This window comes from Sturnus vulgaris, chromosome 6 (assembly GCF_052056855.1).
Source record: "Sturnus vulgaris isolate bStuVul1 chromosome 6, bStuVul1.hap1, whole genome shotgun sequence".
Classification (NCBI taxonomy): Eukaryota; Metazoa; Chordata; class Aves; order Passeriformes; family Sturnidae; genus Sturnus; species Sturnus vulgaris.
The window spans coordinates 41,845,316-41,872,650 of NC_142248.1; the positions used below are offsets into that span (position 1 = coordinate 41,845,316).

At 40.3% G+C, this 27,335-nt stretch overlaps 1 protein-coding gene and 1 long non-coding RNA gene across 2 annotated transcripts; one reads left to right on the top strand and one right to left on the bottom strand.

The window, feature by feature from the left end:
- Positions 1–2,663: 2,663 nt before the first annotated feature.
- Positions 2,664–7,179, bottom strand: LOC148223451 (uncharacterized). Its single transcript, XR_015804347.1, has 2 exons — positions 4,303–7,179; positions 2,664–4,073 (listed from the first exon to the last, which is right to left on the bottom strand). It is a non-coding gene; the product is annotated as an uncharacterized LOC148223451 (long non-coding RNA).
- A 261-nt stretch (positions 7,180–7,440) lies between these two features.
- SGPP1 (sphingosine-1-phosphate phosphatase 1) lies at positions 7,441–26,935 on the top strand. The gene is made up of 3 exons (XM_014871476.2): positions 7,441–8,216; positions 18,454–18,543; positions 20,781–26,935. Exons 1-3 carry the CDS (start codon positions 7,623–7,625, stop codon positions 21,330–21,332), a joined length of 1,236 nt encoding a protein of 411 aa, XP_014726962.2. The 5' UTR covers positions 7,441–7,622; the 3' UTR covers positions 21,333–26,935.
- The last annotated feature ends 400 nt before the right edge of the window (positions 26,936–27,335 follow it).

A 27,335-nucleotide genomic window follows, 5' to 3' on the forward strand; every position in this document is an offset into this window, starting at 1 on the left:
GAAAATGAATACATGTTGTCAGAAAGAACACTTGGGAAGCTTTCACTCCTCCTACTCGAGGGATGAGTAACTTGACACACCCTTGAACATGAATCTGCTCCATTTCATAATCTTGGCAATTTGTGATCTTCCAAGAAAAAAAGACCAGAACTGACTAAAACACACATCTGTGAATGCAAAGGCAAATTCCCCTCAGCTGTACATCTTATACTTTGCATCCTGATTCTCTCAGCATATCAAATCCCTCTTCCCTAGGAATTTATTTGGCACATCTAAGCCTTGTCTAGTTACCTACACATGAACTTTTGAGCCTGATGGGAAGATTTGAACATGCTCCTCCCTTTCATGTCATAGGATGCCACGTGGTGAACTTTCTGCTCCTGCTCTTCAGGCTGATTCCCATGAATTCCTTCCCATTCTTGTGGTGTGGTGTGCATCCCTTTGATGAGTCAGAGGAATTAGAATGGCTCTAGTTTCTTGAAAAGGAGGTTTTTTTCTGTTTTTTTCTACAAAGCTGTAATCCCTAGGATGTGATCACCTACCTAGGTGCCCTACCAACTCTGTGATGGCCTAAGAAGAGGATTGTTTTCACCCTTAGCCTGGGGACAAGGCCTTTAAACTGTCCCATCAGTGAGGTTCTGCTCCTGGGTAATCAGGAGAGGGATCCCTGCTGCTCTCAGCATGCTCCAACAAGAATCTTCCTGCTCCCAGGAGTTCCCAGCAGCTGTTTGCCCCTGCAGCACAGTTGGCTTTCAGACACGGATATAACTGCCACTCCTGCACACAAAATTCGGCCCAATGTGCAGAAATTGCAGCTGATGCAAGTCAGCATGAAAGAACGTACTCCTTTCTTAAAGGACAAGTGTCTTTTAGGGATCTGCAGAAATTCCAGGGATAAAAAGGCTGAAAGTATGGTATAACCACCAGAGTCCAAATGATGTGTGGAAGAGGGAACCCTCTAATTGTGGGCTCCAGATTGGTGAAGGGCTGTGCACAAGTTTTGGTTGTTTGGGTTTTTTTTTTAATTCCACCCCTTCTCTGCTGTCTTGCCAGGAATAAAACACAGCTATAAAATAACATAGTGATGGCACCCAAATATGTGCAGGCACAAGTTAGCAATATGCCCCTTCCATAGAAAAATGTTGTGGATAATAAAGGAAAGCCTAGGAATGAAAGCACAGTCAGATATTCTGAGTGAAAACAAGCAATTCTGCAATTCCACCCCTGGTAGCCAGAATGAAGAAACAACTTCCAGAAATGAGAGTTTCACACCCACGATTAGGCATTATTAGCTCAAACTTTAGAAAAAGCAGGAATCTTAACCTCCTCCTCTTTTTCTAATATTTTTTTTTTGTGTGTTTCTGAAAAAGAGCAAACATACTGAGCAAACATACTCTGCCAACCTAAAAAGAAAACAATGTCTCCCTCACCTCCCCAAATTTAATTGTTTTCAATTCCAAATCTTGGGATGAGGAGGCAAAAAGACCAAGGGTTTATTGTTGCTTTAGGATTTGTTAGTCACTTTGAGAAACCACAAGAGAAAAAAAAACAATCTCCATTTTCTCTCCACATTGTCAGCACATCACTGAATTAAAGATTTAAAACTACAGGAACATGGGAAAATTGAAGAAATGGGAGTATAATGAAACTGTTACCAAATCAGTATCTTTTTCCCAGTAGTAAAATTAAGGGGGTGGTAATCACAAGTTCCACTCCCTCACAGAGTTGTTCCAATGTGTTGCCAATTAAGAACTGTAAGACACTGAGATAAGTGCATTTTAAGATAATGTTGAAAAAGGAATAATCTCGTTTTTAACACAACAGAAACACTCCTTAAATAATGACACCTTATCTGAATTGTGTTTGAGATGGCATGTGACAGGGTTAAATACATGGATTTAAGTTCACAGAAGAATGAAAGGACTGTAACAACTGCATTCCTAGAACAACTTTAGAGAGGAGACTCCACCACTGCAGTCCCTTTTATTACTTAGCTTAAACTTTTTTATTCTTTGCTGTAACGAATCACAGCATTGCATACCTGGCATCTGCATATAACCATGCTATCACTGAAATTCTGTGCCTTTCCCAGATTATGTGCCAATACAGACATGCAGAGGAAAAAAAAGCCAACCCAAGCAGCTGGGCAGACTCTGGAGTGATGGGCACACTTGGCTCTCATCTAAATGAGGCAGCAGTATAATGAGAAATACATCTTGTGACATGAGGACATGTGCTGCTGTGCCATCCTGGGCTAAAATAGCAACACATCAAAGCCAGCTGATTCCAGTCCCTGCAAAATCCAAGTTTGTAACTCTGGAGCAAAACACCCACCATTCAAACAAAGCCCGTGCTTTCAGCTTTTGCTGCTCATGGTCCTATTGCTAAGGTAATGTTATTTGGGCCTTCATCTTTCAGTTTATGCAGTCTGCCAAGGGATCAGTTTTCTGAGGTACCCAGTGACCTTTCCCTATCGTACCCAAATGCCAAAGCACTGCATGTGCACAATTTAACAGATTAACAAAGTAAATAATACAGGCAAAGTGTTATAAAACACCATCACCAACAAAAAAGGTTTTCTTGCATACAGAACTTAGAGCATTATCCTGAAGAAATAAATGTATAACCAGGCTAAATTGAAATCAGGAGATTGTAACAAGTAATTAAATTAATTTTTTTATTGCAATGTTAAATTTTTAGCATAGCAATTAGAACCACCAAAAAAACAAAACAAAACAAACCCAAAAACCCCCAAAACCCACAAGACCCAAACCTTTTTCAAAACTACTGAGGATTTTTGGGTTTTTTTGCCCATGCAGAATGACATAGTTGTTACACCTTATCTAAGAGAAGTGCTACATTGGCTGATTAAATACATTTTTACTAAAGATAGCTAAATTCCTAAAAATTCCATTGAAAAAGCCATCACTGAGATTCATGAGCAGTAACTTTTATAGAGACAACCATTACTTTAATACCTTAAATTGCTTACTAAGGAAAGTACTGCACAGGACTCAGCAACTACCAAGTACAGCCTAAGTGAGCTGAAAACCCTTCAGTCTGCTCTTTCTCCCACTGCTGTAATGGTACATCAGCACTTGTCCAGCTCATACTTGCAATAGCTCATACTCAAGAACAAATGAAAACACTCCTAGGCCTTTTTTTTTTTTTTTCTTATAGTAATAAGCATTTATTAGAAAAAAAAAATCAATTTTCCCATATTTCCCTTATTCTCTCATGTATTTTTCAAGGCTTATAATAAACCTTATAATAAATACATTCTTGCCTTCTCCAATCTGGGCACTCAACTCACCAATTTCTTTAAAAATTAATAATGAACCTGATATGGTTAGCACATTTTATTCATTGACATTCAAAAATCATATAAGACGAAGCTTTCCTCTGACTCTAGGCACTTTAACATCATTAATAATATAACATAACCCTAGCAGCATTAGAGTAATTATTTCAACGGGAAAGCAGTCCTTCAGACCACTATGGGTACTCCCTTCCATCCTTCCTCATGCTAGGAAATTATCCTAATTCTCTTGACAAAATGTTAACCTACATACCTTTGGCACAAAAAAAATTACTGGATTCAAGCTATTTCAGGTGATGACAGAAAACAATCTCCCATTCCTGGAGAACATGCTGACACCCACTCCTTCAGTTTTATTAGAACAGGAAAACAACTGGCTTCTGCTGCCTGGGATAAACTGGCCTGCAATTGTTAAAAGCTTTACAAGGCAGAACTGGTGTGTTAAATACCAGCGCTCATCTGAGTGGGTGCCAAGCAAGATGTTCTGCTTCAAGAAGGAGCTCGTAGTGCTGTTGCTGTCACCGGGGCAGGGCTGTGACAGCAGCAGCTGTAAGCGTGATGTGTTCTGCACCTCATTTGCCATCGATTCCCACAGCTGTCTTGTCAAATCCTGCCGGTCTGCAGAACACGGCTGCGAGTGCACTGCTTTGCCAGGCATCCCTGCAAATGCCTGTTACGGGTGTCAGCTCAGGCAGCCCTTGTGTGCTGAGCTGAAACGAATCCAGAAGAGCCTTGGGGCCATCTTCTGCAGATACTACAAAGAAACACAATTTCTGCCCAAGTTCAGTGTTAGGGCGCACCCCATCCCCCTCTTGCAGTGCCCACTGCAATCCTTACTTGCCTTAAAATGCACAGAGACAATTAAAAAGCTCCCTCTGTGTTAATATCATGCCATTTTCACACTAACAGTTCAAAGTTAAAGTAAACAAGTTTCAGCCACACACACAAACACTTTCTGCTTTTTTAAGTTACCAAGCACATACCATAAAGACAAGTCTTGCTTTGTAATCGCTGATTTTTTCCCCTGTACAGTTATTCAGATCTCATTCCAGAATTCGTCATCTGGTTAATTAACAGATTTCAGTTTGTTCTGTGTTTAAGGGGAGATTGTTTGTGGCTTGACTCTGGGAAAATGCACAAACGAGGCAGCAGCTTGTTTTTCAGCTCCTGTCTTTGCATTTTCTGCCCAAGAGCCAGGGAAGCATGTAAATTAGGAAGCACATGCATCTTGCAGGATTAGCATTTCTCAGAAGGCAGAGAAATAACAGCACACCTTCCAGTGTCAAGACAGAAAAATTGATCGTGTACCATTTTCGGGGGTGGATTTTTTCATGTTTCTCCGCCAAGCTATTGATCTGAAATCTTATTTTTATTTCATTTATCCTTCTTTCAGTAACAGCAGCTCCTCTGTTGGTAATATGATTGTTTATATTATGATGCCTCAAGTGAGGTTAAGGCTGTGTGATGAAAACATGTTACATACAAATATACATAATGTACAATATAGGAAATCTATCTGGATTCATTTGGTGCAGTTACCTGAGCACTCTGCATAATAATCTCACAAAAAGTATTTCACAATGTGAACATCAAATATGTAAAATTGCCTCAAGACCAGGGGAACCAGAATGCACCAAATGAATTTTCTTGTAAGGATCTGCTCCTTCAGAGATTTAAATTAAAATGCAAAGAAATTTTCCCAAGTAATCCCAAGAGTGTAAATCTAGGAAGGAAAAGGCCAAAACCTTTAGCTATTTTTTCAGTAAATTTGTTCTGCAGCCAAAAGCTTAATTCAGATCTTCTTTTTTATGGTGTGCAGATATTTCAAGGCAAAAAAGAATTGATTCTAATGCTCATGGTAATAAACTAAATGTCTGCTTCTGGCACTTAGAATTCGAAACACAATGGTCCCAGTAGATCAACTTGATGCTGTGCTCATCACGGGCCATCAGATTTCAACCTGCATTCATCCAATAAAATAAAACATAACTTCTGCTCGGCAAAAAACTAATTTCCAGAAATACATCTAATCTTCAACAGAAGACATGAAATGATGGCAAATCCTCAGCTTCTCTTGGGAATGTGTTCTGGTGGTTAACCATGGAAAAATGTGTGTCTTATTTCCTATTTGAATGTGTCTGGCTTTTGCCTCTGGCCATTACTTCTTATTCTGCCTTTCTTCAATAGATTAAAGAACCCTTTAATATCCTGTATTTCCCCTCAGGAATGTTCCTATACACTACAATCAAGTCACCTCCCAATTCTCTTCCAGATAACTTTAACAGCCTGAGCTCTTAAAATATCCCAGTGTAAGGCATTTTCTCCAGCCACCAGAACATTTTGCTTCATTCTTCTGCTCTCTGTTATTTTCCGATGTGCTTCTTAAAATCTGAAAACCAGCACTGTATGCACTACCCTGTAATGATATTATTGAGGTCAAACATGAGAGGTAAAATAAACACTTTTTAATTCCTTTGTTTATACATTGATTAATCCTTTTCTGCCACAGCAGCATACAGGACAGCCCTTATCTGATTGCTTACTTATCTGACCTTTAAATCCTTCTCAAAGTCATTACCTTCAGAATCTTCTGTTTTCCAGTTATGGTCTCCACAGTTGTGTTTTAAGATAGACAGCTATTTGGTTTGATGAATGAAAATTCACTAGGTTTGAACAAGCTGTTTGTACAAACTGTATTGATAAGTGCCCCATCCTCATAGTTATTTACAATTCCATTAATCCTGGAGCTGATTTTTTTCAGCAGCAGGTTTGGATCTGCTTCCAGATCATTGCTAAAAACGTAGTAGGACAGTTCCATGTAGCATGGAACCTGCTACTAGGACCTTTTTAGACACCATCTCTTTCAACTAAGTTGGCATACAGATTTTTTCTTGAGATATGGCAGCAAATTCCATTTGTATGGTTTGTTAGCACTGTATAATGAGAATATCACAGAGCACCAAATCACCTCCTCAAAACAGTATTGATAGCTATTTTAACTAAAACACTGTAGATCTGCATCATATTCCTTTGTTTCAACTTTTTATTGTTTGAATTCCAGATTTTCTAATTTGGTTAGGATAACTATGAAGCTAACCAGTCACTTGGGTCATATTGCTCGCCCTTTTAAAGATGGCAAAAGGCAACAGTTTATCACTTGTTTAACCTCCCGATTTTAAGGCAAGATACAAATACCCAGGAGCAGCATCTGTAGTACAGACAGAAGCAACAGAGAGCAGAGGTGACCAGAGATCGCATTTCTCACAGCATTTCCAGGATTGAAACCGCAGGAACTGCGGACTCGCGAAGTACCTGCTCACAAATATCCCTGTCCTGCTGGGCTCCCAGCCCTGCGCACACACACTCAAGGAGATGTGGAGTCTCCTCCCGACTATGGAGACGGGATAAGACACGACTCCTTGCCCCAGGCACTGCAGAACCTCCCTGAGCGGCTCGGCAGCCCTGTGGTCACGGCCTGCCTCCATGGCTGAACCGGCCTGACCGCCGGGGCTGTGACCACTCGCAGCCTCCGCTTTTCGTCTCATGTTCACACCACCAGATTTAGGCTCCGAGAAATCTTAAACACCACCACGGAAGGTTTAGGTTGGACATTAGGAAGAATTTCCTCACTGAAAGGGTGATTAGCTATCGGAATGGGCTGCTCAGGGAGTTGGTGGAGTCACCGTCCCTTGAGGTATTTAAGGAAAGAGTGGATCAATTAGTGCTATGGTCTGGTGGACAAGGTGGTGATCAGTCACAGGCTTGACTCGATGATCTCAGAGGTCTCTTTCACCGCAGCTGATTCTGTGTTTCTATAACGAAGAAGAAGAAGAAGACGGAGGAGGAGGAGGCTCAGGCTCCAAAACGCCACGCTACCCCAGCCCACCCCACAGGCCACCCTTCACCGCCTCTGCCCCTCACGCTCGACGCCGCCTCAGGCCGCGCACCCACTGGCGCAATGCCGAGCTCCCATTGGCTGCACCGCCCGTGGGGGCGGGACCAAGAGAGAGTCGCGGCCAATCCGCTCGGCGATGAGCGTTTCCCGCGGGGTGGGGGCTGCGCGCAGGCGCGGCGGGGCGGGGCGGGGCTGGGCCGGGCCGGCGCGGGCGTGAGGGAGGGAGCGAACGGGGCGGGCGTGAGGGACCGGCTGAGGCGAGGGTAGTCCCGCGGTATCCGCGGCGTCTCGCCTTCCCGCGGGTTTCTCTTCAGGGAGCGGCTTTCCTTTCCGCAGAGCCCCCGTTCCCATCTCCGCCCCTCAAACGAAGTCCCCCGCCGCCCTCAGCTCGCCCCCGGTCCCGCCGCTATGTCCCTCGGCCAGCGCCTGGCCCGGCTGGCCGCCCACCTGCAGGACCCGCGGAAAGTGGCCGCGTTCCAGCGACTCTGCGGGGTGGAGGGGCCCTCGGGCTGGGCTGGCGCGGAGCAACGGGGGCCGGTGGCGAACGGTGGCCCCGCGGGCGGGCAGGCGCATCCCACTGGGAACGGGGCCGTGCCCGGCGCGGCGGGAACCCCGCGGCGCTGGAGAAGGAGGCCGCGCCGAAACTCGCTGACGGAGGAGGAGGACGGCAGCCAGGAGTTCGCCACTCGCAGCCGCTTCCTCTACTATCTGTTCAGCCTGGGCACGGAGCTGGGCAACGAGCTCTTCTACATCCTCTTTTTCCCCTTCTGCATCTGGAATGTGGACGCCTGGCTGGGCCGGAGGCTCATCATCATCTGGGTGTGGGTGATGTACCTGGGGCAGTGCACCAAGGATGTGATCCGCTGGCCGCGTCCTGCCTCGCCGCCCGTGGTGAAGCTGGAGGTCTTCTACAACTCCGAGTACAGCATGCCCTCCACCCACGCCATGTCGGGCACCGCCATCCCCCTGGCGCTCCTGCTGCTCAGCTACGGCCGCTGGCAGGTAATGCTCACACCTCCGCGTCCTCGTCCATGAGCTCTCCGGCCGCGGGCTGTAAGGATGTGGCACAGCTGATTTCTCTTCAGGAGAGGAGGTGGCTGAGTTTGGTTGGGAAAATGTGAGATTCGTAGCTTTTTCCCTTGCCTCACTCTTTTTTTTTTTTTTTTTTTTTTTTTTTTCTGAGCCTTAAGCGAGTGCTCAGGTTACGAGAGGTGTTCGAGTAATTCTGTCTTGTGAATGGAAGTTGTGCTAGCTTTGAGGATTAGCTCAGCATGCATGAAAAGTTCGTGGTAACAAACTGCATTTTGTTCCTGTGAGGGTTTTTTTTTCAGCTTGTCTATTTGCACAAAGTTTGGATGAGCATCCAGTGTTTTTACAGGCATTTGGTTTTACAGAGTGAGAATTTGGTGGAGAGCCAGTAACTAAAGGGTTTCTTGTTGATCCTTCTTTGCTTCGAGTCATTTTGTAGCGTCACTGAGTTGTAGCTTTAGCCTTTTCTTTAACGATTTTATTTTCATTAACCACAAGCTGGAAATGATTCTGGTATTTGTACTTTCAGGAGGTTCTGTAATCTATCAGTGTGTTCATAATTAGCAGGAACTGATAGTCTGTGTTATTTTCAACACCTTCATTCAGCAGAATCTCTGAAATCTGGCTATTGCACTTGGGGTCAATAGATAAGTTAAAATAACACTGTTGATCGTCTGGTTTACGCAAGCAGTGGCATGTGCTTTGGCGCTGGCTGCTGGAAGTATGGCAACAGCAGCAACTCCAGAGAAAGCACATCCAGCTCTAAATCACTGCACCACTTTCAGCAGTAACTGAGGGAGAAGGCTTTCCCCGATAAATCAGTGCAGCGTTTTGCTGTGTAATGTTTAAGAAGTTAGGCAGTAATCTGACTCTTAAGTTGTTAATGTTTACTTACCATTACTGTAAAACCTGGTTTAAGTTGGATATAAATTATGTCGGTGCAGAGAACTAACTCTGATTCTAGGCTTCGTGCAGAGGCTTAACTCTTGTTTTTCCCAAAACCAGTAACAATCACCAGTTGTCAGCTGTCGCTGCCTGACACTTTGTGGCTCTATCTCAGCATCTAGAATGGGTGACTGAAAGAAATGAGATGATTAAGGGTTAGAGATTTTATTTGGCCTCTCTAATCAAATATTATGTATCTGTTTCTGCAAGATGTATGCATGTGCCTAAAAGGAAGCTCTTAGGCATTCATATTTGCTAGGAAAAGCTGAAGTATTATCTGCTGGAGTTACACAGACATAATAATTACATATATATACAAAATAATGTCATATTTTCTGAGTGTTTGAAATAAGTATTTGAAGTTTTGCCACTGAGATGCTTAATCTCAAAGTTGCTTTTATTAAATGACCAAAATCTGTATATTTGATTATTGCTTGTTAGATGTGTAGGGCTGGTGTCAGTTGGAAGAACAAACTGGATTTGTGTTTCTTTGCGTGTGGGAAAGCTCATTTAGCAGTACCAGTCGATCAGCTTTGCGCAGACTGATGTCATGTGTGCAGAGGGAACCTGTCTCGATTGCCTTTACAGACCCAGCAAACAGGGTGTGAAATGGTGTTTTTGCCAATGAACCACGTTCGATCTGTGGTTTGCCAGCCCTGCTGGCACTGCAGTCTGTGAAACACTCTGCTAATTGACTAAACATATTTATCATGAATACATGGTAAGAAATCATAAATGTTCGGCCTTGTTATTCCTGTCGGACTGTGCTTAAGAAATGAAGAAGCGGCGTATGAGTCTTGATTTTAATTCCTTTTTCTTAGAAAACAAGTATGAATAAAAGATCTCTCTGAAACCAACTTCTGCCATTTCCAAATACTCAGGTAGACAAAAAAAAAATTCCTCGATTTTTAAATTATTTCCAAAAACTAATCACTAATTAACCAATTGCATGTCAAGAGTCTTTTGATTAATCTCTAGAGTTAACCTTTCATCTGACACTTCTTCTATTCTCTCTGTTTTACTTCTGATGAAAGGGAGTAGAACCTATGTGACATCTTTTTGTCATGGAAAATGGTATTTTTCTGGAATCGGTGTTAAAAAAGACTGACTTACTTCAGAAGTTCTAGGAGAGCTATTAAACATAAACGAGTTTTTAATATGATTTGTACTAAATTCTACAAATTTACCAGTAGGTGCAGATGGCTAGATATAAACCTGTTGGCAAACTGTTTCTGTATATATTTATTTTAAAGAAGCCTTACACAGAGCCCGATTGTGATGAGACAATATCTTGGGACTGTTGGTTCAGCAAATCATAGTGGAACGAGGCTGAGGATGAATTTAAGCAGATACAGATGTAACTCCCTGCAGGGACTTTTACTCTGGAATACAGGCAACTTTGAGTTTGTCACTTTGAAGTTTATACTAAACCAAAGAAAGCTGCTCCTCCTCTAAACTGTCTTACACCAGTGAGGAGGGAATCTCTTGTGTAGCTTATTTGCAGTTTGCTTCCAGTGATCTATGACTTCCTGCTATTGTGTGATAGCTCTTTTCTATCGGACAGTCAGTGTCTTTTTATTGAAGAACATTGAGAACAGAGAAAATATGCTCCTGTTTTTCTAGCTGTGGCCCAGATTATGTATTTAAAAATATGTTTGGATTGCAGTAGGGTTTTTTTTTAACCTGTTGAGTTTATGCTTTTCAATTTTTCAATGCCTCTAAGCAATTCTCTTGTGTTTTATTTTCACATAGTATTCAAAAGGATTTTTGACTATAAAACTAAAATTCTCTCCATAAGTGCAATTGTTCAAGTAAAATATTTTCAGAGATAATGTATTTTAAAGATGATTTTGGCAAATTATCACATTTAGAGACTTCAGGCATAGGGAATATTCAATTAAACTGTCTTTCAGACATAAGCAAGTTACATATTAAGATAACTTTCATAATAGCTAACTGTTCTGTCCATTGTGCCCGTATTTTTCCAGGTTTCTTCTTGTATTATGAGAGCTTGCCTGAAACTCTTGATTCTACTTGCATAATCCATATTTATTTATTTAATATGTTAAATTTCTGCAGGGAGGCCCATTTATTTCAAAGACGCCTCAGTAACCTTGAAATATAAAGCTCATGTCAAAGACTCAAGAGAATTTGGGAATGTTACAAATGGTTTTTTCCCCCCTCTGTTTTTGAAGTGCTGGTACGCTGAAAGAGGAGGGCAAACACTTAAAAGACAGTGAGGTTATCGATCTTGATATGATGTAGGAAAAAGTAACCTTTATAAAATTGGGGAAAACTTGCTTTCTTTGAAATAGTGACAGTTTGAGCCAGGCTGGCTTATATTATGTCCCAGATGAGGGGAGGAAGAGATCGTGTGAACTGCTAATTACCCACAAAATCTCCAAAGGCTCAGGCTGAGACTACTGGAAAAAGTGTTTTTAATATTTTGTTTGATTGTGTTGAACTGCTGATTTCAAATAGATATCAAGATGTATTTTATTAGAAGTTTTCCTTGAGTTGAGATGGTACCTGAATGTGTCATAACTCTGCTGGCTTATTTTGATGAGGAAAAAAATATCAGCCAGGGGATACAGAGAATTCTCTTCTCTCCCAGTTCCTCCAGGATGCAGCCTGGCTCTAGCAGTAGCTGTCTGCATTTAGGAAATGATGGGTTTGCACTCCTTCCTGAGCTCTGCATTAATGAGCTCTGTGAGGAGCTTCTGACTCTCACTGTAGCCACTGAGCAAACTTTGGTTGACATTCAGCAGGAGCCCAGAGCCTGGGTTGATGAGTAGCAGGCCTTTAACTGTATTAACCAGCACTGATTTCCCTTCTGAAGCAGCTTGTGGTGCTGAATATGACAGCATTGTCTCCCTGGGTACTGTCTGGCAATGTTTGATATGCAAAGCCTGTCATCAGTGACTGCCTTTCCACCCCTCTGCTGCTAATGGTGACCTGGATAACACCTCTGCTAAACCCACAGTAGGTGCATCTATTCTCCAGTGGCCTCTCTGATGTATTTTTCATTTACAGTTTTCACTTACTCAGTGCTCTTTTGACTCTCTGTGGTACCGGTTGTGTAAGACTCTTATGTGGTACCACGTGAAACTCCCTTCCAGAAATCTTTCATCTGCACACTCTGACTTTTATCAGCCAAGGCTGGTGAATGTAATTAAATGAGATGGGTTTGACAGTTTTGTATTGGGATTTCAGGGAGATCTGCACCACTCTGTGGTTCTGACTGACCACTACTGAAGATTACCTCTAGAACTGTCTGCCTGCTCTTTCATTTCAAAAGGCCAAACTCTGATTGGCACTGGAAACAGGGAATAATTGGTTGTTGGGGGTGAATAAACAGCCTAATCACAACAGTGCTGTAGTGAGAATTTTGCAGAAAGGGGCACATCCTAGTTCTAAATGTCTGTCCTTGGTGAAAGGCTTGCATTTTCAGTAAGATTGGTGTAGTGATAAACTGGAAGCTACGCATAGAAAACCATCTCTTACATGCAGGATCTGTGTGCAGGAGCAAGTGCAGTCCCTTCAGGACACATCACCTCTCAGAGAAGCCCAAATGGGCCTTTGGCTAAAATACTAAAATGTTGAGAAGAACTGTTGGCAAAGAGATGTGTGCATGCTTGTCTAATTGGTCTTCTTGTACCTGTTTCTTAAACAGTCAAACAAAAACTCCTGACATGGGAAGCACAGCTGAAGGGATGATCTGAAAACACAGAATTACCCACATGATGATTTGATAGAGAGAGAGAGAGAGATGGGAATTTGGAGGGTCAGCCCTGGCCTTGTCTTGTGTGTTTGAGATCTAAGGTCTTCTGTGTGCCATATTAATGCCTGTACTTTGTAAAGGAAGTTGAAAAAACTTGTTTGATGCAGGTGTTCTTAAAGGTTTGAAAAGAGCACAGCCAGTTGTGACAAATGTTACTAGGGAATCTCTGCCAGAGGAATACAACAGCCTGTATTATTAGACTGTGTTGATTTTCATTAAATATATTTTTCAGTTTTGCCTAAGCAAATCTTTAATTAATGTAAAGGGTCTTGGTGGAAAACATGTAAAAACAAATGCTCTAAGGTTGGATACAGAGTTTTTGATGAAAAGGTATTCAAAGGAAATACTTCTCAAGCAGTTTCTTTTTTCTTGGTGCATTGTACACATGTAAAGCACTCCTTGTTCTTTCAAATAGGTGATTAAACTGAGACAACACTATTTTTCAGAAAAAATGTAGTTTCAGGTATTGGGGCATAAACAGAGCAAGCCATAAGTGATTCTTGCTAGCTGTGTTCAGAGAAGGATTATTTTTTTTAATGACTGCAATGAAAAAACAACCTAATTCGTATTGTTACTCCTTAATTTCTTTTCAGATTAGGTGTAGCAGTAAATTAAATATTTTAACTTCCTTCAGGACTGGCATTGAAAAGTTTATCTTGGAATTTTAGAAAGAGGTTCTTGTAGTGACATGTAACACTGAGGTTTTTATGTCTCTTGATATTAATGTTCAGTGCAAGAAAGGAGAAAATAATTGATAAATGTAGCTTAACCAGTGGTATTTACCACCTGGCCCATTTTTATAGAAAAAGTTTATTTTTCCTAAAATGATTGATTGGTGATCTGTTTTCTAACAATTATCTTCTCCCTTTTCTTCTGCTTCCTTCACAGTATCATTTTTATGCTGTGCTTTTTGAACGCATTTGTCCATCCAGGGTGCTGGAGTCATTCCCATAAATATTGATTATAATTTTTCCTATGACTATTGCCAATACATGGCCCAAATACCTTATTAAAAGCCCGGTGCTGCAAGTGCTGCTTGGATTCTTTCAGTGAACTTTATCCCAAAATAATTGTCTCAAACTTAAGTTGAACTTCTGAGTTATGATATGATTAAAAAAAGATCATTGAATACTGCAGAACACTGAAAATATTGGAAAGTTACTTTGGAATCCTTTGTGGGTGCTGGAAACTTCTCCGGTGCAGAATATGGTTTTAAAAGGTAAAGAAGTGAGCATTTAGTGTCTTTTAATAATGTTCCCTTATGAAAGAAGAAATTTTCTGACCTAGGTCAAAGCTTTTAGGACAGATTGTTTCCTTATGAGCATTTTTAAACAATGGTTATGTTATTAAGACTCTTGGCAAAAAGATCAAGGAGAGGGAGGAGGATGGGGAAGGGTTTTGTGTGTAGTCCAGTCAGAAGTCTGCAAGCCTGTTTTGGAGGATGCAGTGGAATTTTCTGTAGGATGGGAGTTTTCTTTTAAAAACATAGGGCATAAGGGTCTCAGATTTACTGAGAGTAGTTTCACTGCTGTTTTACAAACATGAATTGAATCAAATTTCTTCGATTAGAACAAGATTCTGAATATGGGGAAAAAATTGAGGTCTGAAACATGATGAGCAGTTTATTCAGCCAGCTTTATCCCTAGCTTTCTCCTAATATGTAAAGTTAAGAAATCAATTAACTTTTTAAAAATTATTTTTTAAATAACATGTTTGTTGGTTTGAGTTTTTTTTAATTTATAAAAAAGAAAGCAGTATGCAGTTAAAAGAAAACCCCACACTCATAATTGTTGAGGTGGCATGTTTGCTATGGAGGCATAAGGGGATTTTGAGGATTTACATAAGATTGAGGGCATGGAGACAAGGTTTAAGGTATTTGTGTCCAAAATGGGGTGCTCCTGAATATCTGACTGAAAGTGACACCAAGTGTGGTCAAGAATGATAATACATCAATTCTTTTATCAAAAAGAACAAGCAGAGAGAATGAAACCTGGTTTCTGTGTCTGCCTCTCCCAGCTGTGATCTCTGCCAACCTTCCACAGCCTCAGCTGGAAGCACATGTGATGCCAGTCTGCCTTCTGATGCCTAAAGGAGTAAAACCAACAGTGAACTGGGGAAGAAGGTAGAAGAAAACTGGTCATCTCTTGTCCTTTGTGCCTCTTTAGGTCAGATCTGGCATGTCAGGAACCATGGCACTAAACTGCTGGAATTCAGCTGTCTTGCTTTAATATCTCACATTTAAATAGAGACCCAAGTCAACATAATAAAAAGTGCATATGATTTCTTCCCTGAACACTTGATATAAGTTCGTATTCAGATTTTCACATTACTCTTCCATAAAATGTGCCAGTTTTAAGTAGAAAACCTAGTAAAAGCTGTTCTTTTTCCTGTCTTTGAATATTCATTAATGATTGGGAGAGGAGATTTTTGAAATCCATTATTATAAAACAGTATTATTATAAGGCTTGCTGGTACCTCAGCCTTGCAGGAAACAATTTGGAAGTAAGTTTCTGGCATCAGGTTTTTTTACAAGGATGCAGGTGATGTCCCCTGTTGGTGGTATGACTTGGCATGCTGCTGAGCTCAGAGGTGTGTGGGAGTGCTGATATTCTCCTTGAATCACCTTGTGCACTTATCCCTTCGTGTGAGGACCAAATACACCCTTGTCTTACCACCTCAGGGCAGATTTTAAGCAGGTGCTACCAGTTTGGTGTTCTGGGAATTCTTGAACCCAGTGGCTGCTTTAAAAGGTAGGAGTGAAAACAGGCTGAGGAGGATGCAGGGTGTTGTGCTTAATTTGTGACCATTTCTTAAAAGGTGCCTGTAAGAAAGATGGGAGCCAACTCCTTTGGGCCTTTTGTGGTAAGAGAAGGGGTGAAGGTTCTGAATTGAACAAGGGTTAATTTAGATCAGATGCAGGGAAGAATTTTTTTACTTCTGGTGGTGAAACTGGCACAGGTTGCCCAGAGAGGAGGTGGATGCCCCCATATCTGGAAGCACTCAGGGGTTGGTTGGATGAGACTCTGAGCAACCTGCTTTAGTTGAAGATGTCCCTGCTTCTAGCAGGGAACTTGGACTAGATTACCTTGAACTATCTTTCAACCCAAACTATTCTTACTGTGGTTTGCTATGGAGAAATTAAACTAGCCCATGTTCTCAGATGGTTTAAGGGGTATTTATTCAGAATTGGAGTGAGATATGACAGAGCCAAATAATCTTTCCAAAACGTTCTTCAGAGCTGGAGTTTCTGTTTCTTTCTTCCTCAAACACCCGTCCCCTGTGAGTTCCCTGACAGCAAGCATTTCTTTTCATTTTCAGAATTATTTTAGTCTCCCTCCTGTTTACAGTCACCTGCTCAGGACTCTTACAACAATACTTCTCACCTAACTATTTCCTTCACACTCCTTGTTCTTAGGATTTTGCTGTTTAGCTCCTCTAACCTCTTTCGTCCCCCAGTCCCAGCCTCTTACCCATGGTATCATGAATGGATGCTGAGCCTGGCACTTCATTCATCTTCCTGCTAAAGCTCCAGGCACTGCAGAAACAGGACAAGTCTTTATTTATTAAAGAAAAGCCTTACCCCACTTGGGCTGTGAAGGCACAAAAGCTGTGTGTCAGGAGACAAGGATGGACATAGGGGATCAAGTGATGGCCGAGCAGTTTGAAACTCGAAGCTGCTCTTTGCTTCAGAGGCCGCGGGGTACGGCTGTCCCTGCACACACAGCCCTTCTGCTTGGGAGTCCTGCGGGAGGGGAGTGGAGCAGCAGCGTGCAGGGAGGGTGTGTGGCTGGAGCAGGCAGCGCTCCTGCTATCCCGAGACCAAAGGGAGAAGCGCAACTGGGTACAGGGATGTGGCTGCACTTGCAAGTTACCGAGGCTGCTTTTGTGGCTGCTGTTGCAATGTTGGTATCTGATAACTCTGCAATCCTGTGTGAGTGTGACACAGTTACTGGTGCATGGCCTGGGATTAGCAGGGTTCTGAAAGGCAGGAAGCTCAGTTTGTTCCAGTTACAAATGAGTCACAAGTACACAGTTCTGTTTAGATCAAGTTTGTAGATGAATGTGATGGAAGCAAAGACAAATGTTGCTACAGGAAGTAGAGTTTAGTCTAGATGGAACACAGCTATGAGCTGGGTGTTTAGAATTTATTTTAATGTGAAATCTGCTTCTTATATAAAACATAAGCTTCCTAATTTTTCCCTTAGTTTGAGAACAGTTATTTTAGGTTTGTCATACAAACATGGTCATGCAGTTGAGAATCCAGGGAAGGTAGGAAGAATGCAGAGGAGTGATAATCGTATCTCAAACCTTCTACAGAAAGACTGATTTTGGAACTTTACAATCTGTTAAGTGGCCTTCACAGAGGACACAGAACTTCCTCCAGTAACTTTAAAGATATTTTCTCTAATTTGCTGGATATTCTACTCTTCAGGTTACCTATAAAAGGAACCAGGGAAAGGGCAAGAAACCTGCCTGTAATTCGTAGATTTTGTTTCTAGGTTTGAGTACATGGAGACTGCCTGTTTATATTGAAAATGTTTATTGTAGGAAGCAAAGCAACTTTGGGAACTTGCCATTTTATCTTGTGACTGCGTCTTTTATAGAATAGTGACAAAAAAGGAAGCTGTATCCTGTCCTGTACAACATTTTGCAATATTGGGGAAAGTATTTCTTACTGTGCTGTAATATGTAAATTAGCATCGTTTTATCCAAAACCTGAGAAAGTTAACAAACTGTTTCTTTACATGATATGTGCTTATTAAAGCAAAGTTTTTATTTCTTCCTGGTAAACAGTCTTTATTAATTAAAAAAAAAAGTGAGAAGATAAAATAATTGAAAGGAATTATTTAATGATTTTTGTTTAACGATTGTGGCTTGTTGGAGGAAATTTATGTGGGTTTGGAAAGAATAAGAAAGATTACTGTTTTAGGAGTTTCATGCTGATGCTCAGAGTTTCAGTCAATGATTGCAGAAGCTTTAAAACAAAGAATTGAGGAAGGAATTGAATTTCTTTGCAATTTTGTTATGAGTTCCTCCTTTTCAGGGAAAGAGTGAAGCCACTTAGTTCTGCCTGGGTAATTGCTAACAATACCTGCATGTGATGGAGCTGCTTCACCCAGTGTAACACTGTTGCACAGTTTAACACATTTGTCTCTGCCCATGTGGTCAATTTGGGATATCAGGGCATGGCAAGACAGCTGCTGCAGAGATTGATACATTCCTTACTGCTTTGAAAATGTCTGATCAAAGCACTGAAATTCATATATCCTGAATGCAAAGAGGACAGGGAAAGGTTGAAAGTTTGACTTAACAATGACTTTATTGAAAGGTGCTCTGCCAGGCCTGTGGAGGCTAGGGCAAGGAAAAGGGTAAGCATCAGTGGCATTAATTGGAATTAATTATAGAATGTTCATAGAGTGATTATTTTTTAAATTTATTTTTTCCGAATTCTAATATGGTTTCTGCATTTTTCTTCCCTTCCAGTATCCCCTTATGTTTGGACTGATCCTGGCATTCTGCTGGTGTTCTTTGGTTTGCTGTAGTCGAATTTATATGGGAATGCATTCAATTTTGGTAAGAAAATAATCTAATCTACTGAAGTTCTGTTTTAATCCTGTTCTGCTTTTATAAGCTTCCATCACATTGACGGTTTTACAATGCAACAATTATATACAAATGTATTTTTTGGAATGTCGTACAATACAGAAACAGAAGACATATATTTCTTCAGCATAGAAATTGATAAAATAGCTGAAAGTGGCTCTCACACTAAACTTATATTTGTCTTTTGTAAACTCAGTCCACGGTTGAAACTTAACAGGTGTTTAATGTCATTTTTTATTGCAGAAATTGATGACTGCTCTATACTGTAGACTAAATTTTCCTCTACAGAGTAGAAATAATAATTTTGCAGAATGAGAAAGTAATGGTTAAAGTTCACTCCCTATCAGCTGCTCAAAGCATGTGTATTTCAGAGTGCCACTCTACATGCTAGAGTTTCATTTGCCAGAGTTTCTAAAACCAGGTAACAAAGTTGTCATCTTTGAAAAACAAACTTATTTATTAAACACGATTAAAACTCCCCAAACTGAAACACAAGTGAATGCAATGTGAAAATGAGAAAATAAGAACACTACAAAGTGGTAATCACAATGCAAGACTGCTAGTGAGGGTGGCTAAAGATGTTTTTGAGAAGAAAAGCTAACAGACAGAAAAGGGTAAGCCTGGTAGGGAGTAGAAAAGATGGTAGATGAGCACAGTGTAAAAGGAGCATGGGAAAATAAAGCATCTCAGAAAAAATAAATCAGTAGTTAGGAGGCTTCCCAATCTAAAACCACTCTGTCAAGGATGATGTGATGGAGTGATAGTTCAGCTGACACAAAATGTCATACAACAAAGTCGTGCCCAAATAGTGAACAAGCAGACAGGGCTATTCTGCAGTTTTCACATCTAAATCCTCTGCAGAGTTTGAGGGAATGCAGTTCACCAGGTGGTCCCTGCAATACACATCAACCACAGTGCCTGAGTTTGAGGGAAGAAGGTGGCAAATAGAGCAGAAAGTTTTTGTTGCTTCTGAGGTGAACAAGTCTGATGTTTATATCAGTCAGTTTTACTAGAGCTTTTATCAAGCTTTCAATTAGTGGAAGCAAATAAAAATGATTCATTGAAGCTGGAGCAATGCAAACTCTGCTGATTGAAGTCCCACCTCCTGGCTTATGTGGAAGAGCTGATAAGCATGAAAATGAAGGTGGGCCACTTTGTAGTGCTTGGATTGCACAAATTCTTTAACAATCAAAGGTGACTAAAGTAGCAGAGAATTCCATGCTACTGAGTGATCAGTCAACAGTCAACTGAAATTTAATGCTGAAGTAAAAAATAATTGAGCAACCTTTTCATTAAGAAAAGACATTTAAAAACAACAGTAAAACTGAAAATCAGTTAGGAAGCCACAGAGGTTATCTCTTCCTCTCCTTTAATATTTGGAAGCAGTTCTCATTCTTCCAGCATTGTTAATTCTGAAGCTGGAGTGGAAAGTTGAAGCTGCTCTAGTGCCTGGCTGCAGTGGTCCTTGGCTGCTGCACCAGCTGCTGCTGCTGCTGCCAGTGTTGGGTGTGTTGGCACCCAGGCTCTCAGAGCCACTGTTGAGCTGTTTCAGCAAACTTAAGTTGGCAGAACTTATTTAGCTGGGCTGGATTTGTGCTGACTGTAGATCGGAATGCCCTGGCCCTGGATAGGGACCAATGTTGCCAGCAGAAAAAAATCATAGAAGAATCACAGAATAGTTTTGGGTTAGAAGAGACCTTTAAAGATCATCTAGTCCTAGCCCACTGCAACAAGCAGGGACATCTTCAACCAGAACAGGTTGCTCAGAGCCTCATCTGACCTGACCTTGAATGTTTCCAGAGACAGGGCACCCACCACCTCTCTGGACACCCTGTAGCAGTGCCTCATCACGCTTATTGGAAAAAACTCTCTTCCTTATATCCAGTCTGAATCTCCTCTTTTTTAGTTTAAAACATCACCCATTGCCCTGTCTCAACAGGCCTTACTAAAAAGTCTAGACCTGCAACTTTCATGAAGGATCCTTTGATCATGACTTCATTCATGATCTGGTCAGGATACAGGTGATTTGTTGATGCAATTCCTTACCTTTTGTTTAATATGAGAAAGATTTAATGCTGTAAAAGGGTAAAGATGAGAATCCACAAGTTGCTTTTGACGCTACAGCAGCTAGGCTTGTATTCTTGCTAATGTAACTTCAGGGTTTTTTAAAAATAGTTATTATGAAACCATATCTTTCTCTTCAACAGGATGTTATTGCTGGATTTCTGTATGCTATTCTTATCCTGGTTGTCTTCCATCCAGTTGTGGACCTGATTGACAACTTCAACTTAACTTACAAATATGCACCCTTAATTATCATCAGTCTCCATTTGGCCCTGGGCATCTTCTCTTTCACCCTGGACACGTGGAGCACATCGAGAGGAGACACAGCTCAGATCCTGGGCTGCGGTGCCGGCGTGGCCTGTGGCTCTCACGTCAACTACATCCTGGGTCTGCAGCTGGATCCTCCTCCCCACAGCTTGCCCTTGTCTCTGTCCTCCCTCACCGTGACTGTGTTTGGAAAAGCCATCCTGCGCTTGTTGATTGGAGTCATCATTCTGCTGTTAACGAAAGTGGCCATGAAGAAAGCCACGATTCCTCTGGCGTGTCAAATATTCCGCATCCCGCACGACGACGTGCGCAGAGCCCGGCAGCGCATGGAGGTCGAGCTGCCCTATCGCTACATTACCTATGGCATGGTTGGGTTCTCCCTCATGTCTATTGTTCCTTGCCTCTTCCATTTCATTGGTCTTTCCTGATGCAGCTGGATCACTTGGAGTAGGGACAACTGAGCTAGTTGCTTTTTGAAGAGGTGCACTAGTTTGCAAAGGGAAGGCCGGCCAGCTTGGCTTTAGCAGGGTCTTCCTATTAACAGCAATACAAAGCAGGCAAAGCATTTAAAGGGCTTTGCACATCTCTGAGGATGGTTTAGGGCCAGCAGTCAAGCGTCAGTCCAGGAGAAGTGCTGACCTCTGTAAATGCTGTTTTTGGACTCATTGCTGTAACCAAGTCTGTGTGTGTGATGCAGTGACTGTATCTGGGATGGCTGCCAGGCTGTACCTGTGTACACTGACCCTTTAGCAGGTATGTCTGACAGCTAATCAGAAGGCTCCATTCATGATTTGTTTGCCATTTCACAGTAATAATTCAAGTTGTTGGACCATAGACTGTTAAATTTGCTTTCTTCTATTCTTTCCTGAAGTCTTGCTTCAAAATATTTCAGCTAATAGGTATTTCTAATGGACCAAACTTGTAACGAGGTTGATTTTTTCTAAATAAACAAGCCTTTTACTTTAGCCCCCTTTGCAGAGAAAAATTTCTGGATTAGCATTGGTAGATATCACTAGAGTATACATAATTCAGGTACTGTATTTTATGGTTTAATATCTGTGCCTTTCTGTTGCTAAATTAAGAAATGCCATATATACTATGATGCAAAAATGCCTAATTTTATTGAAAATTCCATGTAATTGGGCAGATATTTAAAAATTTTAGATTGTCCATGTTGCTGACATGGTCCAAGTTAACCAGAATGTTCAGTTTTTCCTGATCAAAATTGCATAAACGAAATGACCCAGGAATTGTGTCCTTGAGCTCAAGATATTGTAAATGAACAGTAGTCCCTTTTTGTAAGTATTTTTAATGTGTATTGTAAGTTACTGCAAGAGGATATATTTTTCTGGAGATTGTTTATACAGTGGATGGATATTCAAAATTAATTATTTAAACATACAAACAATAAAACCACCCCATTCTGCAAAGAAATGGGCTTCACTTATTATTCCAAATTAATCTAGAAGGACCGCTGCCTTTCGGTATTTGGTTAGAAAATATAATACTTATTCTAGAAAAATCTGTATTTTTATGCATAAACATACTATATTTAAAGGTGATAATAACTTTTACCCGACTTAGATAGTTATAAGACAATGTAACAATTAAAGTAACCTTGTAATGATTCTGATTGACAGATTGTGAGCGGTCAGGACAGTAAGGTCAATGCATGAACAGTTTGTGATATCTAAATTTGGCAGGATTTTATTATGTGCTTTTTAGGCTTTTCATGATCCTTTTCCCTTCAAGTGTAATTTCATGTGCCTTTTTTTCTGTTTTGTCTTGTTCATGTGTTGCCTGATCTGTTCTTTCTGTGTCAGGAATGGTTACTGCAGGAAGTGCTGTCTTAGTGTCTGACCAGACACCAGTTACTTCATTTTGTATTGTACATGTTTTTCAGGAAAAGCATCATTTGGCTGGGAAATATGGTGATTAGATAGAATACGAAGCCTACAAATTTTTTTTTTGTAAACAATATTTGGTTTTAGAAGTTTTTGTTTGTTTTTTTTTTATGTTGGAGATGATATCTCCAACCTGTTAATATGTAGATTGACACAATTAACTTCACTTTCTTTGAAGCAGATGAGGTTTATGGTACGCTGGCACTGGATGGTGTGAAAAACTGAACTTTTCTGGTGCATTTCTCCAGTGCATCCTGAATGCACTGCTATGAATGTATTCAAACTGAGGTATTCAGAACTCAGAGAGAGTGTGTTTAACAACTTCCAGAGCTGAAAAGACCTTACCAAGTAGAAAATGGTAAGCTTGTTTCAGTGTGTATTTCTGGATTTGATTTTTGTGTTTGTTCCTCTTTTGCAGTTCAATGCTGAATGTGCAGTAAAGGGTAAATTGGTTTCTGGGCTTTTGAGAGTGGGATTTCCACTGATTTGGCTTTGCACACCAAGATAGCTATTAAATGAATAGCTGGGGGAATGTACACAAAATGCCTTATGCTTATGCACTTGCCCTAAGCAAGTGGTGTAGTTTCCATTATATTCAATTAGTCTGAGGACTAATAATCGTTAAAGTAGTTTAAAATAATAGGATAACTTTCTCTGAAATTTAGGGCATATTCTCCTTAAATATCCTAACTTTATAGTTTATAGCAAAAATGTTTAAATTCTAGCACAGAAAAGGTGAGTGAGCAAAACTAATTTTTTAAGGTACATAATGGACTTCTAGAGACTTCAAGTTTACATGCTAAAAAGCATAATTAAAGCTGCATTTTCTAGCTGTGCTTGCTCTCTTGTAGTATTAATGGAACATGAGTTACACTGTGGAGGATCTGGAAGGGGTGAAAAAGATCACACAGAGCTTTCAACAGGCTAAGGAAAATTGCACTGTAGCTTATTCTACTGTCATAAATGTATTTTTTATATTTTTATACATTACATTGAGTAAGTTCAAAGTGTCATGTTCCATGTACCACTACCCAGGAAATGTCCACCAGAATGTTTATATAGCACCTTCAGCAATTACTTCACTGAAGTTTACATGAGAAAAAGTTCTACTGTTCTCTTTTCATGTTTTATAAGGGGTTAGGCTCGAGAGGGCAGTTAGCACAAAATGTCATGCAATATGAATACCTTTAGAGAATAGAGATTCACAGACATACAAATGCTTAAAAATCCAAGTAAAATATTTGTACTGTAGTATAATTTTGTTTACTAATAAGCTAAGATTTCTTGGAATTTGGCATAACAAAGCAGCAGGTAAAACTGGAGGAGTTTCTTTGCCCTTATCTATTCTTAGAGTTGAACATGAAAAATGTTTCTAGCGTGAGCACCAGCTGGTACCAAATTTTTTATAAATAAAGTGAACATAGCTTTAAGAGGTAGCCAAATGTCTTCCCAGAAGGACACTATGCTTGAAACCCTTTATGATGTGGTGCACAAACATCCTGCTAGTGAACTCCCTCAGTCCCAGAGAGAAATACTACTTTATAGAACCAGGTATCAATGCACATTTATTACAAACAGCTGCAGGCTAAATTTGCCTTTTTAAATTATTGTATGAAATAAACCTTAATACCAACAGGCAGGTAGAGAGCAGTTTGACACAAAATTCTGTTTTCCAGGAGTTTGAAGAGAAGTGAATTAGTCTAAAACGGCCTTAAGCATAGGAGCAGGATTTTTTCTGATGTGACTCTGAGAACAGACATGTGCATTGCATCTTGGGTGAGTTTAGAATCTGTTATTTTGGGAAAGTTTCATGTTTATAAAAAAGCATTGCTTTTACTTTCTCCTGTGTGATCACCTGTGAAGCTCTTGGGTCTCTGATCAGGAGGTGGAGGAGTGACTTGAAGGTAAATTGGCAAACCAAAGGGAGTTGGGTTTTGTTTATTGATTTGGAGTTTTTTTTTTAACGTTATGTACAGCATTTCTCCTGGAAAGAAAAACCAAACAGAAAGATGCATTTCTTTTAAAATGGCATCTCCAAATGTGATGTGGCTTTTGTGTTACTTTTTTTCTTACCAGAACAGTGTTAAATTGTCTGGATATTAGAAGCTAATATGCTTTCCTTTACTGCTCTCAGTATTTTTTACTCCATTTTTTGCTTATTTCTGAGAGTGTCCAGAACTTCTGTAAGCAATTGCTACATATGTGAAGATTGTAATTTTGAACTTGTAAATAATTAAGGGTTGTTGGCTGCAAAAATATATGAAAACAAATCCTTGCATGCTGTAAGTAAATACATCTGTTGTGCTAAAAGTTGTTTCTGTTTCAGTATTTGCTTTCTCAATAAAAAATTCCAGTTTTCACACACAACACAGAAGATATTTAATAATTCGATGGTATGAAGGGCATTGCTGTCAAACTCTTGCTAACTTTACTGGGAGTTTTGCACTTGGCTCCATCCACACGACCCTGAAAATGAAGCCTGAAGGGCCGGCCTGTGCTGACCTGTGAGCAGGCTCAGTGTGTGTGAAGTGACATTAGCTTCTAGATGTGATAGCCTTGCTTTTGGGTGATTCTCCTTGTTAAAATCACTTAGCCCTGTTTTACAAGATTGCTAAAGGGCTTAACTTGGAAGCTCGTTCTCTGTAGGTGGAACTGGCTGCACATTTCTAACACTCCCCCTCTGTACCATAATTGTGTGAATGAAGAGACCGCAGAGTAAAGTCAGTAGACAAAATGAGAGAATTGATTTCTTGGGGTATTGTGACTCAACTTACTGTAATTGATTCTTGAGTGGCTCTTTGGTCTAATGTAGAATGTTTGTTGGTTATATAATTTATTTCTGTATTTTACAAACAACTTTTCTGTGGGAGAAAGTTGAATGACTTCTTGCCAGACTTTATTCTACAGGAAAGCTTAAGTGGCCTTTTTGTTTCAGAAAAAAATGTAAGCCTGTTTTAAAATTTACTGCAAATGATATATTTGTCAAATTGGTAGATTAATTGGGTCACTAACATCGTTGTTCTTCTTGCAATACAGAAAAAAGGCAATGAAAGTAGAATTTGGAAACAAAACGTGCTATTGTGTGGCAGAGAGGATATTATAGCACTTTAGGTGTTCTCTAAAAAGCAAGTATCTACACATGCTGCTTTTGAAGCAAATTTAGCCATGCATTAGGAAAATTTCTTTGCACTCCATTCTGCACCAGAAATTATTTGCAGGTTGGTGAGAGGCCTTGTAAGAACAGGAAGGAAAGCAGGGAGTGCTTGCAGTGTATGATCAGTAACTGTTCCTGTAGGATCAAAGGAGAAGAGAGGGTATGTGGGATAATAGTACCTTAAAGATACTGACTAGTAAATGTAAATGATTCCCATCAAGTTGGAGAATTTTATTAGTCACTGAACTTTGACTAAATTAGTCACTAAGTTTTCCCACAAGTTTATTTTTGTTACAAAGTGTAATGAAAGAGTGATATTACTGAAATGGAAATTAGCTCTTAAGAGAATTCTAGATGTCTGAAGTATCAGAACTGAAAAAGATCAGTTCAGGAGCAAGTAATGGGAACAGTAAGAATAAGAGTCTGAGGGGGATTTTGTATTAAACTTAATGCACTTAAAAATTATGCCAAAATTTGGCCTATACTCGATTTATATGAAATCTATAGTACAATATAGATACATATATACACATATAATATTGTGTATTGGAGTTTAATTTTTTATGTATAGATATTTTTTCTGGTGACTGAAATCCCTGATAAAAGGAAGTGGTGATAAAATCCAAACCAGCTTTGCCTGTATAAGGTAAGGCTGTATGTTAGAAGCCTTTTGGGAAATAATGCAGTTGTAACCCATTCTCTCAACCTCTTGGAGAACTTGATTTAAAAAAAACCAAAACAATTGAGATGCAAGACCCGAATTAGTTGAGGATCACATAATGGTTGCTGTATAATAGTGTACAACTGATGTTTTAAAAATTAGTACATCAGAACTTTGTATATTCTTGTTAATGATTTTGTACTCATTGTACACTTTCTGAGTTGTCAATTAATACTTAAGCTTATATTGACTGGTAACTGAAGTGTCTAACTTCATCTGCAATGTGTGGGTAATAAACTCCTGTTGGATTCAGTTGTGTTATTGTCTTTATTCCTTCCTGTGCTCAGGGACAAGATTTGAGTTTGTGGATGGATTCAAACCCCACAACAAACCTCCAAGTTTGTTTTCTGAAAATTCTTTTCCCCTTAAATGTGTAAAGCTGATTTGATGCAGTAGCTTAGCAAGCATAAGCAGAAAGTATATTCTGCTTCCATATCCGTTGAAAAACTACCTTGAATTATTTAACCCAGCATGTTTTTTCATCTCTCCTGGTATGCCAGTAGCCATACGTGGGTGGCAATTCCTGCTGTAGAGTTCAGTCCTGGTGGCTAATCACATCCAGTGCTGCCTTGGGAAGATTGCCAAAATAATGCCTGTAATGAAGAATTCCTTTGCAATTGCTTACCTCATGCTGTTAGGCAAAGGGATGTAA

Bases quoted from the DNA above. Each gene is read 5' to 3' on its own strand.
- SGPP1 (XM_014871476.2), top strand. From the start codon at position 7,623: ATGTCCCTCGGCCAGCGCCTGGCCCGGCTGGCCGCCCACCTGCAGGAC. The intron at 8,217-18,453 runs GTAATGCTCACA...CTTCCCTTCCAG, and splicing joins TCAGCTACGGCCGCTGGCAG to TATCCCCTTATGTTTGGACT. The intron at 18,544-20,780 runs GTAAGAAAATAA...TCTCTTCAACAG, and splicing joins TGGGAATGCATTCAATTTTG to GATGTTATTGCTGGATTTCT.